General features: G+C 46.2%; 1 protein-coding gene across 7 annotated transcripts in view; it reads right to left on the bottom strand.

Annotated features, from left to right (window-relative positions):
- Slc38a1 (solute carrier family 38 member 1) overlaps positions 1-15515 on the bottom strand; it is a 66240-nt gene that overhangs the window by 30784 nt on the left and 19941 nt on the right. For all 7 annotated transcript variants that reach the window (XM_076556670.1, XM_076556668.1, XM_015993206.3 and 4 more), the window contains 2 exons: positions 7667-7742; positions 7225-7340 (listed from right to left, as the gene is read on the bottom strand). In XM_076556670.1, the coding sequence (XP_076412785.1) occupies positions 7225-7340; positions 7667-7742 (192 nt within the window). The remainder of the gene's footprint in view (positions 1-7224; positions 7341-7666; positions 7743-15515) is intronic.

The raw sequence follows: 15515 nt of genomic DNA on the forward strand, positions 1-15515 counted from the left end.
GGAGCATTAGCAAGATCATCCCGGGATGCTGATGATTTCACCATCCTAAAGCTACATAATTAGGAAGTAAATAGTAACTGACCGACATCCATTGGTAAGGCTGTATTTCCTCCAATACATTAATAACATGTCTGGTTCCCAAGGACGGCAACAGTGAGGGGCAGTCTCCTGTTTCAGATCCCACAAGCCTGGATGGAATCCTGGCTCCCCATATTCTAACTCACCGTCACAGATAGTTACTAAGCCTCAGTTAAGCTTGTGGAGATAGCTCAGGGGGTTAGTTAAATGGAACTAATACTTAACCCGTAGTGTTGGTGGTGGGGATTAAACAGGATAATATGGTGTGTATATCTACCTGTAGTTACTGTGCAATAAATGATATAAGTACTTAGTGACTATTAACCCAGTACTCTAGCAAATACTGACTACAACGTGCTTACTCTGCCAGGCACGACAGGCACTGTCTGCATCCTTTCTCACCCACGTACGTAGATATGCACACATGAACACAAACCATACACTCCTTCACACCTCATAGCGGCCCTGGAGTCCTCCGGGCCGGTACCAATACCGCGGCTCCTCCTACAACACGCCACTTTGAAGAATGTGGCTTTAGAAGCCTGATCCTTTTTGTTTCTACAGCCCCTACCTACCCAAGGGAGACAAACTTCTCAGAGAGCAAAACCCCACAAATATCTGACGTTATAACCAAATTCAAATCGGAACTATTACTTTTGCACAGACTACAGTGTTGTTTGGAAAGTAACGTGTGCAAAGAAAGGGTTGCTTACAAACTCACGGTCTCCAGTGGGCTGGGATTTTGGAAGTTATCGTGGACTGTCTGTACTTCATGGTTCCCAGCTTAAGTGCTGGGCTCGGGAGATGGTACAAAAGGTAAAAAATGCCTCCTGTGCAAAGCTGACAACCTAGATTCAGTCCCTGGAGCCCGAGTAAAAGCCAGATGAGCGGCATAAATCTGAGAGGCAGACAGAGAGAGACAGGGTTTCTCTTTTATGTAGCCCTGGCTGGCCTGGAACTCCCTATGTGGACCAGGTTGGTTTCCAACTCAGAGATCCCCCTGCCTCTTCCTCTTGCATGCTGGGATTAAAGACATGCACCGCTCTACCCAGCTCAATAAAGTTTTTTTTTTTTTTAGCCCAAAATGATTACTAGTTTAAAGGTAATATTGTTAAAATAAAAAATGGTAAAATGTTCTAAGATGTTATGGAAAAGGATAAAGTTTATTGTTTCACCAGATTCTGTCACTTAATATTTTATTTATTTAGTGCTATGGAAAACAATATATCCTAAAGAGATTCAATTTCTATAAAAATGTATGCCTTTAACAAAGATATTTAGAAAGTGTAAAAATATAAAATAAACACCCTCCTTCCATATCAGTATTGATGGAATTGTATTTTGGGTTTTTAGGGGCTATTTGTCGAGACAACGTCTTGCCATGTAACCCAGGCTGGCCTCCAACTTGGGATCCTCCTGCCTCAGCGTCCCTGAGTCCTGGGTTACAAGCAAGTGCCACCAGTACTGATGATCAGCTCGATACTGATATTATTATTATTATTATTGTTATTATTATTATTATTGCATTTATCAATTTAGTTTATGTTAGGGGAGCACATCCCACAGTGCACACGTGGGGGTCGGAGGACAACTTGCAGAGCTGGTTCTCTCCGTCCACCATGGGGGTCCAGGGGTATCAAGCTCAGACCATCAGGGTTGGCAGCAAGTGCCTTTACCTGCTGAGCTGCCCTCAGAACTGATTTCTAACTCTTGGTTTTGCTAAGATGAAGATAGGGGGATGCTTATAAAGAGACGAGAGATAAAGAAGAAATAACAGTGTGTCTCTTCTGCAGTGACTCCTTCATTGGATCTCCTGGGGCAAACTGGATTCTGTGATAGCTTTAGCCCTTTTGTTTCCTGTAGAAAATGAATCATTTCTTTAAGCCATACTTTGAGAATCCTCACCAGCATACTTCCTGTTCTCTGAATGTAATGTGGTTTTGCTTTGTTTTGGGTTTTTTTTTTTTTTGGTTTTTTGAGACAGAGTTTCTCTGTGTAGTTTTGGTGGCTGTCCTGAACTCGCTCTGTAGACCAGGCTGGCCTTGAACTCACAGAGATCCGCCTGCCTCTGCCTCCCAGGGAGCGCTGGGATTAAAGACATGTGCCACCACTGCCCGGCCCCTGAATGTAATGTTAAGGACCCCAAATTCAACAAAATCCCAAACTTAACGGCGTTCTTCTAACAGGGCGGAACCCGTTGAGTTTAACTGAATAAGGTGTGGTACATGGTAACGGCAGCCATTATGTTTGGCCCAAAACTAAACCTGAAGCTCATCCAAGAAAAAGAAATCACACTAAGACGTTCCCAAAGGGCCCAGTGAAGAGCTCCACACCCAGCCGCAGGGCGACAGGGAGGAGCCTCCCCAGCTGAGGCTCTAAAGCCCAGGCAGTCTTGGACTCCCCTTGTCTGCTGGCCAGGGAGCCTGGACCAGGGCCCTGGAGCAGCTGATGCCTGAGCCTCCCCGGGCCGGCCAACGGCTTGCTGGCTGGGAGCAGCAGGAGCAGCTGGCTTTAAAACACAGCCCTGCTTCCTTGTTCTGAAGCCACAAAGTCCCATGGTCTGTGAGAAACTTCGGCGTCTTTCTACAGCTGCCTTCAGGAGAGTCCACCCTGGGGTGTGATAGGCTGCGCTTGCTCTCCAGGTGCGTCAAATAAAATGACTCCTAACAGCCTCATCCAGGGGAACCCGCTCCCTTCAGCACTAAGCGCCGTTTACCCAGTCCTTAGCTTCTTCCAGTGATTAAAAGGCAGTGGAGGAGATCAGTCATCCCTAAGCTAGTATAATTAAAAGTCATTGATTTTTCTAGGAATGGTAGATTGGGTTCAAGGATTTACTTCTGTTCCCACACGAAAGCCCACTGACAGGATTTTGTTTTACTTTACTCCTTCATTTCCTATTAAATTGCTAAGTCAGTAACACATAAGACAACAGCATTTTGGAGGAGGAGCAGACAGAGCTGGAACCTGACCTGATAGACGAGAAGGCCAAAGCCAATCTAGATCACACCAAAATCCTCCAAAGGTACTGGCAACTTTCCTAGAAGCCAGTGGCAATGGGAAAGTGGGCCAAAAGTATGCTGAGTAGCTTTAATTTCCTTGAAGAAGCTTCTAGACACCCCCCACCACCACCACCACCGCAAGTATATGCCATAAAGATGACCAGCTGTTCCTCCTCTGTTTTGGCAAAAGTCTGAAGATGTTGGTCAACACATAGTATGGGTCTAGCCAGGCGTGGTGGCACACATCTTTAATCCTAGCATTTAAGTGGCTGAGGAAGGAAGAGTGCAAGTTGAGGCCAGCCTGGACTATACAGTGAGACCTTTCTTTAAAACAGACAGACAGACAGACATAGTATCGAGGAAGGGAACAAGCATGGACTCTACATCCACAAACTGGACATGCAGGAACACATGCATGTCCGGACATTCTCCCTATCGCTTTGGTCCCCACAAGGATAGCAGCCCTGGCCATGCCCTGCAGGTAGGATAATCTGAACAGCCAAAGAGGAGCATCCTACAGAACCCACACTGGTGGTCCCTGGAGGGAAGGACTTCTGTAAGGTCCTCAAGGGAAGCTGCTACCTACAATCCCTACATGTGTGCTGGGCTCAACTTAGCCTCGTTTCCCCATTCTAGACCAGGGCCGAAATGGAAGCACCATCTGATGCTGAGGAACACGTGAAATGGAAGGCTGCCTCCAACCAACAAAAGTCAACTGGGAGCATGGGGCTCCGTCAGCAAATACAGATGGCAGGGAAATGGCCCAGTTTACCCAATAAATGAATCCCATGGGGGAAAAAGGAGAATTGGGAAACCTACATAAAAGAGATTTAAGGCACATCAGCCAACTGCATTCTACAGACCTTGTTTGAATAACCTGATGGTTTCTGTTTGTGGTGATACACACTTGTCATCCCTGGAGAGGCAGAAGCAGGCAGATCCCTGTGAGTTCTGCCAATAGCCAGGTGTCTACATAGTAAGACGCCATCGCAATAAAATAAAAACTACAAACCAGAGCAATTTTAATGTTCGTTGGGTATATTAAGGAACCATTACCTGTAGGTTTTAGCTATGACATTATAGTGTTTACATTTTAGAGCTATACATAGACATGTATATGAATAAAGTGGTGTGGTGGGTTGGTTTTTCAGGAAATCTAGGGGTGGAATTGACCAAAAAACGTGTAGATGTAGAAGGAAGGGTACATGAAAATCTTTTACTCCGCTACTTGTCTGAAATTTTCCACAATGGAGAAGAATTACTGTTAGAGTCCTCAGAGAAGAGGCCGAAACTATGACGAAGAGCCAAGAGATACAGGAAGGGAACAGTTTAGAGGCTTCTCCCAAAGAAAAGACCAGCAGATGTAAAATAACCAATAAAGGATTGAAGGAAAATTGAAAGTCTGGAAAGGACAGTGAAATATCATTAGAGGTGGTGGGGAAAAAAAAGATACCTCAATACACAATCATGTAAGAAAATGTCCCCAAATGGAAGGTCATGGGTTGAATTTCAAAATGAAGAAGACGATGAGGTGTGGTGGTGAATGCCGTTAATTCCATCACTAGGGAGGCAGAAGCAAGCAGATCTCTGTGAGTTTGAGACAAGCTTGGTCTCCACAGTGAGTTCCAGGATAGCCAGGGCTATGGAGAGAGACCCTATCCCAAAAATAAAGACAAGAAAACAAAACAAAATGAAAGAGACGCCCCAAGGGCCTGACATGAGTGAAGAAATGCTCACGTCAAGGCGCCACCGTGGACCTGCAGGACAGTGGGGACAAGGACATGCAGTGTGTGCCCAGTGAAAAGAAAACCCAAACCAGAATGCGCAGAAAAGACCTCAGGTGAGAAGCACATGGGACCTTGTCCCAGGAAGGCCAGGCAGCAACTCCTTCAAAATCCTGGAGGCAAACTGTTGCTAACACAGAGAGCGTTGGCTCTCGGGCTGTTCATCAAAGACACAGGTACGACACAAGCATCGTTCAGGGGGTCTGTGTCTCAGTAACAACGGCAAGGAATCAAATCCAGAAAGAGCAGGCGACTAGTGACAGTCCACTCCCCTACAGTTGACACACAGACTCCCTAAAGACCTGGTGCAAAGTCAGAGCTTCACGAGTGGCCATGTGGATACTTAACACTGCGTCCACACATAACTTGATAGGTTACTGCGGATTTTTAAGAGGAAGAACACTGGGGCATGAGAGTGCTTATTGAGTTCAGGCATTGGCTTCACACAAACCTGATGACCGGAGTCACATCCCCAGACCCTGTAAGGGTGGAGAACCAACTTCAGAGTTGTCCTCGGACTTCCATATTCACGCACAAGCCCACACACAATAATACTGATAATAAATAGTTTTAATGTAAAAAGAGAAAAAGCAAAGGCAATTGATGAAATACACGTTTCTGAGTAAATAGATGGCTGGCACTGGAATGACTGGAAAGTCGCAGAGCCGTGGGGCTTTAGAGATTGGCAGGGCTGTGTGACACTCCTAACAAAGTTTCCTTGTCCAGGGAACCGAATCTCAGAGGGGCCCAGGTAGCTGCTTAAGATAGCACCAGTGAGGCTGGGGGAAGCAGAGGCAGGAGGATCTCTGTGAGTTCGAGGCCAGCCTGGTCTACAGAGTGAGTTCCAGGACAGCCAGGACTGTTACACAGAAGAAAAAAAAAAAAAAAAGACAGTACCAGTGTGTAGAAGAGGAGATGGGGTGAGGGCGGGGCTGACACAGATGCCTCATCTGACATACAGCGAAAATCAACTGTAACTACCTACGTATGTCTGTGGCATCTTCAGAGGTTCAGAGTTTCATGAATAAAAAAAAAAAATCACCATTAAAGTGTATTGTCCAATATCACCATTTTACTCTTAAACCTGGCACCTGGCTCATGATGCAGATCACATATACATATGAAGTGTGTGTGTGTGTGTGTGTGTGTGTGTGTGTGTGTGTGTGTGTACACACTAATTGGCCAGTTCGGTCACTGCTTCCAATAAAACAAAGTTCCCCTTGAAAGGACCAGAGGCGCACAGAGCAGGGGGTGTGACCTCCCAGACACCTGAGTGTGAGTGTCAAGAGGCAAGACATGTGACAATTTTCCAGGAAGTCCATTTCAATCAAGTTCCAACTGAGAATATTTGCCAAGCCCCACCTAACAGTTTCAGACAAACTTATGCAAACAGATAATTCCACGTTTTCACTGCCTCTGAGGAGAGGTGGACACCAACCACTCGTCTCCAAAACAAACAATCCCTTGGTACCATCTGGGATTAGTAACCACAACACATTTGCAATTACCTTCGCGCACGGTGCATGCTCCAAAGCAGCTCAAACTCCAGAGTGACCGAAGTCTGGGTTAAACCTGTTTTAATATTGTGACCATGTGGCTGAGATTTACAGTGACAAGTGGAGCCCGAAAATAAAATAACAAATACAAAAATGTTAAGGCTAATTTTGAATGTTTCAGTCCTTACAGATGCAAGTTTCGGCATTTCGGTTAATAAGAAAGAATTTCTTCTTTCTTGTAGGGACTAAGTGTATTCCTGAAAGGCGTTCAAACAAACCTGAAAGTATGTTCTGGTTCCTTAGCCAAATTAATAAATAAGCAAACAAATAAAAACTGTTGAGAAACATTTCCATTTCTTTTTTTCTGTGTGATAAAGGAAGTGAGTGAAAATGGGACGTGACCACTCCTAGGTACGGTTGAGAAGGAGGTTTTTATTATAGAGAGGAGGGAGGGGAGAGCCAGAGGCATCTGGAAGAGTCAGACGGAACCGGGCCGTGAGGTAGGGTGTGGGTGCGGGGATCAAGAGAGGAAGAGAAAGAGACAAAAGAAGACCACGAGAGAATCAAGAGAGAATCAAGAGCGGAGCCAGAGAGGGCAAGGCTGAACTGACAGGTTTACACAGTAGTGAGAAGCTGGGGGAAGGGAAGGGATGCCCCCTGGGCTGAGGAGGTTAAGGGCAGGGGGTGGGGTGGGGTGAGAATGCTGGGAGGGGCCACAGGTACTGAGTGAGTGAGCTAGAGGCCACTCGTGATCTTTGGTAAGCTAAGACACCACCGTTAGCCACTTGTCCTGGGTTACTTTGGGGCCCGACAGGAAGCATACATAAACAGATATAAAACAGAATGCATGGTCACGTCAATACTCACAGAAAAAGGAGGATTCCAGTGTTGGCCAGGGCAAAGGCGAGTCCCAAAATCCCACTGCCCATGATGGCGTTGCTCAGGTTAAAAACAGACATGCCCAGGGAGGTCGTTCCTGGGATCTGAACAGCAGAAACAAACATCCTCACTAAGCACATGGTCTCAAGGTAGTTCTTCAAGCCAAAGCCTTTCAAATGCTACCAAGAACCCAGAGGGAAATGGAACTACAGAACTTTCTTTGCAGTCTGATTTGTTTTAATGGGTTGCATGAGAAAATGTAGCCAGTGGCACAGTAAGATTCAGCGCTGTGCTAGGTGAATTAAAATGCTGTCCCCATGCATCTGAGGTGTCCTCCAGTGAGCACATACGCTTTTATACTGCACGACACACACAGAAGCGCTGTCCCCATCATGTGGTTAGAGTCAGGGAGCACACCGATGACACTTACGTATTCATCACATTTCCTTTTCTCCAAATGGCTGTTGGTGAGACTTCGTCTGCTTTCGCGGTCCGAGATGAACTTGCTGAAAAGACACACAGAACACCTTTACCTTTATGCTAGTGAACAAGAGTTTAAGCAGCAATGCTAAATGATTTATTTCCCAAAACACACTGCACACAACAAGCTGTCAGCTGGATGCCTAAAATCATCTTATTCAACATCTCCTCAAGGTGTGTGTGAATGTGTGTGTGTGTGCATACATGATCTACATTCTTCTCTTATTAAATAAACTCTAAGCCTTCCCAGGGCAGGTCCTCCTCCTCACTCATTTTTCTCTCTCACTCTACTATCAAAAAAGGCAACAGTTGCTTAACTTGAACGAGATGAAAGATTACTGTAAGCTACAAAAGAGCTATACAGTTTGAATCATTTTCAAAGTAAAGCAAAACGCCACACACAATGTAAGCTTAGCTTTTAGGCAGATTTTTCGCTAAGTAGAAAATCAGATAAAACCAAGACTACCATACTATGCACCTGGTATTAGAAAGAATACTGGAGGCAAGATTCCTCCCGAGCTCAGATGCTACTGTACCGTAGGGTCACAAACAGGAACCTCTGCTCCCCTGCTAAAAAGACAGCAGCTGGTCCACCAGCAAACGCTGAGTCAGCACCAGCTCTGTGCAAGACACAGGAGCAGACACAGGGGCCGTGAGAGATCTCTAGGCTATCAGGGTCGAGACGGGGAGGTTTTGGTAGAGCAAGTCGGCCACAGTGAAGAGTCAAGGCTGGGGACTTAAGGAAATAGGGAGAAACTCAGGATTTGAATTCAGACTCTGATGAGGTCCAAGGGCCTGGGCATGCCACCTTGGGATTCTCATCTGTAAAATGGGAGTCACACTCTCAGGGCAGCTGTGGGAGCAACGGAAGTAGATCCAACACCCAGCTCAGAACAGGAGCAGCAGAGGTCAGTCATTCCTCTCCCAGGGGAAGAGCTTGAATTGGGATGGGTAAGACCCCAGACAGCAGAAGGAACTCCAGCATGCCACACAGACACAGCTACACAGAACATAAAGCGTTCTCAAGGCTGACACAGCGCATCCAGGGCGAGTTTCAGAACTTTATCATCTAAATTTGCAATCTGTAAAAAGTCAGCCTTAAAGGAGAGCTTCTGTCGAAGAAAAATCCTACACAGACAAACGGATGCTTGCATCCTTTTCTTGTTTGTGTGTGCAGACCTGCGTGAGTGTGTTCCCGTGTGCCATGGCACGTGTGTCACGGTGCGCGTGTGGAGGTCAGAGGGCAACACTGTGGAGTCAGTTCTCTCTCTCCATCTTGACATGGATTCCAGGGACTGAACTCAGGTCAACAGATTTGCGCAGAAAACGCCTTTACCCACTGAGCCATCTCATTGGCCCCTTAAAAACATTTTTTAAAGATTTATTTATTTTTAAGACTTATTTATTTATTACATATACAGTATTTCTGCCTGCATGTATGCCTGCACACCAGAAGAGGGCACCAGATCTCATTACAGGTGGTTGTGAGCCACCATGTGGTTGCTGGGAATTGAACTCAGGACCTGGGGAGGAGCAGTCAGTGCTCTTAACCTCTGAGCCATCTCTCCAGCCCCTTAAAAACATTTTAAGAATGATTTTTGGCCCTTGGGCTGGCTAGTTTCATGTCAACTTGACACACACCAAAGTCATCTGAGAGGAGGGACCTCAATTAAGAAAATGCTTCTATAAATATCTGAGCTGTAGGTAGGCCTGCAGGGCACATTCTTAATTAGTGATTGATGTGGGGCGGCCCAGCCCACTGTGGGTGGCATCACCCCTGGGCTGGTGGTCCTGGGTTCTGTAAGCAGGCCCAGCAAGCCATGAGGAGCAAGCCAGTAAGCAGTGTTCCCCCGCTCAACTTGCTTTCTGGTCATGGTGTTTCATCACAGCAATAGCAACCTTATCTAAGACAAGCCCTTCTAGAGAAATTCAATTATCTAGCCATCGTCAGAATGAGTCACAGTAAATTTTTCATTAGTAAATCTAAAGGGACCTGAATCTAATTTAAAGAAACATCTTTAAACGGTGCTTAGAATTTTATATATTTCTTTTGAATAATGCTACATTTTCACAATTAAGTTTCTTTTAAGTGAATTGTAGAGTCGATCTTATTTATCTGCCTTTTCCATCTTTAATTCAAGGGGCCTGGTTCTGTCTTGCTATCTGTTCTGGCATCAATATGCCCAAAGAGTCTGGAATTTTCTGGCAGAAGAGCCACCTCAACTCCCCTCCCCCATCTCTTTCCCTAAACCCGCCCCTTCAAAGCCCGCCAAACACAGCTCCTCCCCCAGAGAGGCTCAAGACCACTCCCACAGGATATTTAAGCTGCATCCCAGAAAACAGACACGTGCTTTTCCAGTCTCTTGTACCTGTCTCCTCTCTGTGGGGCTGGAGAATCACCCAGGAATGCTTTACCCATTAAACCTGGGCTTTTTCTAATTTGGTCTGATTTGGTCTAATTTGGATTGCTGCGTTGACAGAGAGGCTTGTCAGGGTGTAAAAACCTTTCACTATCCCCTCTCTAAGTTCATACTGTTTTATCAGAATAAGCCAAAGGCTGCCATGTATACACATATGACAAATTTACCTGCAGACCCTTGCTTCGTAGAAGTGGCCGTCCACAGACCCTGCTTTGCTTAGGGAAGAAAACACCAGCCTCCTGAAACATAAGTGATTATGTTCCAACTGAGAAAAGACCACATCCGCTAACACTGGTATAGGAGTGTGGGGATGTCCAGAATAAAGATGAGATAAGAGTCCGGAGAAGGCAAAAGCAGTGCTGGGTAGAGTACTGGGCAGAACAGACTCAGAAGCAGAAGCCAGAGACTCAGAATTGCTTGTTCTCAGCAGGGAGAACAACAGGATCTTGAGATAACTGGCGTAGCATCGCCCTGAACGCTTCATGTGGCCCTGCTTTGGTCCTCAGCATTTTAAATCTTTCTACAGAATGAAGGCTTACAGGTCTGGTTGCAGAGAGGCAGGAAAAGACAGCCCAAGGGCACGTGGGTGTTGGGCTTGTCCAAATAAAGACTCCTGCTTGAGCTACTCAATAGACTCGACCAGGCTAAATTTAATGACAAACTCAGATCTGCGGTAGCCTGGTCCAGCCAGTCTCCATTTGCCTTTCTTATGGAGAAGGCTTCTCTTTCAAACAGAATTTCCTCTTTTTTTTTTTTTTTTTTCCTCAAGACAGGGTTTCTCTGTGTAGCTTTGCGCCTGTCCTGGAACTCGCTTTGGAGACCAGGCTGGCTTCGAACTCACAGAGATCCGCTTGCCTCTGCCTCCCAAGTGCTGGGATTAAAGGCGTGCACCACCACCGTCTGGCTATTTCCATTGTTTTTTAAACAGAGGGAAAGCCCTAGCACTTTCTTCCCCCACCAAGTCAGTCAAAGCACCAGTAAGTCTCACAGAGCTGGGCAGAGGAGGGGTGTGGGAGCGGCCTGACAGGAGGCAGTGTTACAGGAGGGGTCTTCAACAGGCTCCAACACCTGTGCAAGCAGAGGGGATGGGTGCTGAGGCCACTCAGGACAAGAAGGGCACTAACGTATAAATCATGGCCGTTAAGATACATTAAAACACCCATTCTGTCTCTCCTGCCTCACTCACTGCAGCATGGCAGTAGACTGCTCAAATATCTCTGCTGGTGTTGTAGTCCCTTTTCTGTTGCTGTGATAAAACACCATGCCTAAGGTAACTTATAAAAGAAAGCATTTATTGGGGGCTCAAGATTCCAAAGGGTCAGCATCCACGACCATTGTGGTAGGTTTCATGGTATGGCGGCAGGCAGGCAGGCATGGTGCTGGAGCAGTAGCTGAGACCTTACATCCTGACCCACAGACATGAAGAAAAGAGAGAACTGACCGGGAATGGTGTGGGCTTTTCAAGCCTCAAAGCCCAAGCCCAGTCACACACCTCCTCCAACAAGGCCACACCTCCTAATCCTTCCCAAACAGTTCCATCAACTGGGGGCCAAGCATTCAAGCATATGAGCCTACAGGGGCCATTCTCATTCAAACCACCACAGCTGGCTTTTCCACTGGGCCTTTCAAATGCTGAATTTGGTTTTGCCTCAGTGTTCCAATCATGGCTTCCTCCTATGGCTCGAGAGGATCCTCCCAAGTTCAGCTGTGGTGATGATCAAGACAAGTAAAAGCCAGGCACACCTTTAATCCCAGCACACCTTTAATCCCAGCACTCGGCAGGCAGGGGCAGGCAGGGGCAGGCAGGGGCAGGCAGGGGCAGGCAGGGGCAGGCAGGGGCAGGCAGGGGCAGGCAGGGGCAGGCAGGGGCAGGCAGGGGCAGGCGGTCTCTGTCCCCTCCAGCCAATTCAGACCTCTCAAACTATCACAAGTTTTCTGACGTTGCAATGTGACCTGACGTTTCTGACCTGTTTCCTACTCTACCTGTAGAATACACGGTGCCCTGAACCCATCTAGGGAACCAGGTGACGCCCAATGTCACTGAGCTCCCCAAGTGTGCACCTTCCCACATGGGAATTCAGAAGAGGCCCTACTAACTAAGCAAGCATCTTCTATTAGTAATTAGGAACTACCTTAGGCTGCAGGAAAATTTAGCCATATAAGGTGGGAGCATTTAATTACATTTATTCATTTATTCATTCATTTATTTATTTATTTATTTAGTGTGTGTGTGACAGCGTGTGTGCACGCCATCTGTGTGCATACACATGTATGTCATCAGCATGTGAAGGTCAGAGGTCAACTTTAGGGAATTGGTTTTCTCTTTCCACCAGAATAAGAACTCAGGTTGTCAGGCTTGGCACTCACTTCAGACTCTAGAACAGTTGTTCTCAACCTGTGGGTCACCGACGCCTTTGGGGGGTCAAATCCTGGGCATCTGCATCACGATTCATAACAGCAGCAAAATTAGGTATGAAGTACCAACGGAAATAATGTTATGGTTGGGGGTCACCACGACTTGAGGAACTGTGTTAAAGGGGTCGCAGCGTGAGGAAGGTTGAGAACCCCTGCTCTAGAATGAAGTATTTAAAGGAAGTCCCTTTATTGGTTTTTCTTTTCTTTGGTCTTTACTTTGTATTCCTGTAAACTTAAAAAAGAGAGAGAGAACCAATCTTTCTTTTTGTAATGGAAAATTCCACTCAAACAACTAGGTCAGACAGCTTTCACCACAAGTTTTATCTCTCCATTTTTAAAAGGCAACTGGCTGTTTAAAATCACTGACCTCTGGCACTGAAATTGACATAAAACTTCTTTTTATTGGCTTGAAAGTACGGGGAGAAGCTATCTGTGACAAGTGATTTTCAGATACAGACTTATTATTAAAAAGAGTCTACACTGGGTCAGTCTGTACCCATAAAGCAGCATTTGATGAACCGTCAAGTACCCAACTGCTCTGCGAATAAAACAAAATGAAACGAAGCCCTACAACTGATGATTTAAGTGACAAAACCTTGAAAAAGGACCTAGGCGTCATAATCAGATACAACATGAGAAGAAGCAATGTAAAGCTGTTACTTGATATTAAAAGTAAATGAACAGACTGGTTAAGAACGTGCTGTGCAACACAAAGATAATCCTTGGTGGAGGGATTCCCCACCCCCAGGGAAACAGCCTAGGTGATGACTCAGGGACTCCTGGAGTACGCCATCCCCCCAAGCTCCTGGGACATCAGTGCTGGTACCACCTCTCTAGACTCAAGTGGGCAGCTATCAAGGATAAATGGGCACATCTTTATCCTTGAGCCATCTTTATCCAGAAACCATTGTTTCTGGCAGTCTTCACGCTCCCCATGGCTAGCCACGTTCATAGGGCCGATGTTAATAATCTATTTTTTTTCTCCTAGCAACTTGCCTTCTCCGCTTCCTCAAGAAACAGATCCCTGTGGTCTCCAGGATGGCAGTTAAGCAAATGCTTCTTCACCCACACCTCCTTTTGAGCATGAGCCCACTGAATCCTGACTCTCCCCTGTCCCCCATATTGTCCCTTACCAGGAGGAAGTAGCCAGACTTGAACCAGCACCCATACATACCCAAAAAGGTTGGGATGTTGGGAATCTCCACTCTGGCCCCTCTCCTCCCTGCCCCTCAGAAAGCCCGCCAAGGATTGCCTCCCTCCCCCAGGGTCAAGACCATGCCTACAGGGTATTTAAGACATGGTCCCTAGACCTGCCACATGATTTCTTTTCTCCTTTCTTCCCTTGAGAATCACCCAGGGGTGCTTTGGAAGTGGGGAGATAATCTTGGACCAGAATCTCAACCATCTGAGTTCTCACTAGATTATGACCCTGGGTTTGAGGATCTGCAACACAAGAGACGCAAAAGAGAGGAGTGGTTGAACTTAAATACTGGTTCCCAGTCCTTTCCCTGACATTCAGATACTCTACAGAGAAAGAGAAGGGAAGGAGAAACACATAAAAAGGGATCAGGGCCAGGGTGGTGGCATCAGCATGGAACACTAGCAATCAGGTGGGAGAAATGAGTTCCAGACCAGCCTGGGCTACACAGTGAGTTCCAGCTAGCCTGGGCTACAGAGCAAGTCCCTGTCTCCAAAATATATATATAAGACAGCATTTATCAACCTGTGGGTTGTGATTCCTTTGGGGGTCGAATGATCACATATCAGATATCATGCACATCAGATATTTACATTACGATTCATAGCAGTAGCAAAATTATAGTTATGAGGTAGCAACGAAAATAATTTTATAGTTGGAAGTCACCACAAAATGAGGAACTCTATTAAAAGGTCACGGCTTTAGGAAGCTCGAGAACCACTAATTTAGGATAACCTACAAATATTTCACCAAACTTAGGACAGCAATAACAGCCATCATTAAAACCAAAAGCAAATCATTGCTCCCTGGGGTAGAGAAGCACAGAGTGCTGGCCAGAAGAGGGTTACAGTTTTATTGATGCAGACACTTCTCATACTAAGAGGCTTAGAACTACCAGGCCAGACGCGGGGCCAAGGGCTTTACATGGATGCGCTCATCTATATTCATAACAATTAACTGGGCTTGGTACTATTTCAGAGACATTAAATGACCTGAATGAAGTTACATTGCTAACTCCTGAACTGCTGAGCTGGAATCGGAACCTCAACAGGTGCCTACAGGGCCAGTGTTCTTAATCTACCAAATGTACAGCTTGGCTGATTCCTGACAGCCCTGGAGCCTGCCTCAGGTGAGGCTCCCAGGGAAAATCACACAAAGTCTGTGACAACACCAGGATTCAACACAGATCTAAACCCAAAGCTACACTGTCTCTCTCCATCCCTCCATCCTCCTCCTCTCTGTCTCTTCAAAACCCATTTGCTAAGTCCACGCTGTCTCAGGTACAGTGATAAGTACACTAATATCTCAAAGACTGAGATCATCTTCCCCAGGGAGCTCAGACAGAGGCTCCAGTAAGAGCTGGCTACCCAGTTTGGTTTCCAAAGAGCAGTTCAGGCTTGCTAGACATCCAGTCTCAGGACCCACTCCAGACTTCCTGAAGTAGGACCTGCGTTTTAACCAGCTCCTCGGTGTCTCACACCTACATGAAGATGTCTCTGAGGAAGGTCTAATCGGCTGTCATCTGATTAGATGGCTGGTCATCCCAAGCTTATGCTTCTCACTATCTGGCAAAACTTAGGGCATAAGAGAAACAGCCGGCCTGGAATACAGGAAGCATTTATTTGAATGCCTAAGTGGTCCTACTCTACTCTTAATTAAAAACCTCAGAAAATGATTCTTATTGTATCTGGGGAAGTTTCCAGGTACAGCTCTGAGCTAGATGGCATGTCGGCCAAGATCAATATCATCTTCAGTGTTTTCTTTAG

This window comes from Peromyscus maniculatus, chromosome 20, assembly GCF_049852395.1.
Source record: "Peromyscus maniculatus bairdii isolate BWxNUB_F1_BW_parent chromosome 20, HU_Pman_BW_mat_3.1, whole genome shotgun sequence".
Classification (NCBI taxonomy): domain Eukaryota; kingdom Metazoa; phylum Chordata; class Mammalia; order Rodentia; family Cricetidae; genus Peromyscus; species Peromyscus maniculatus.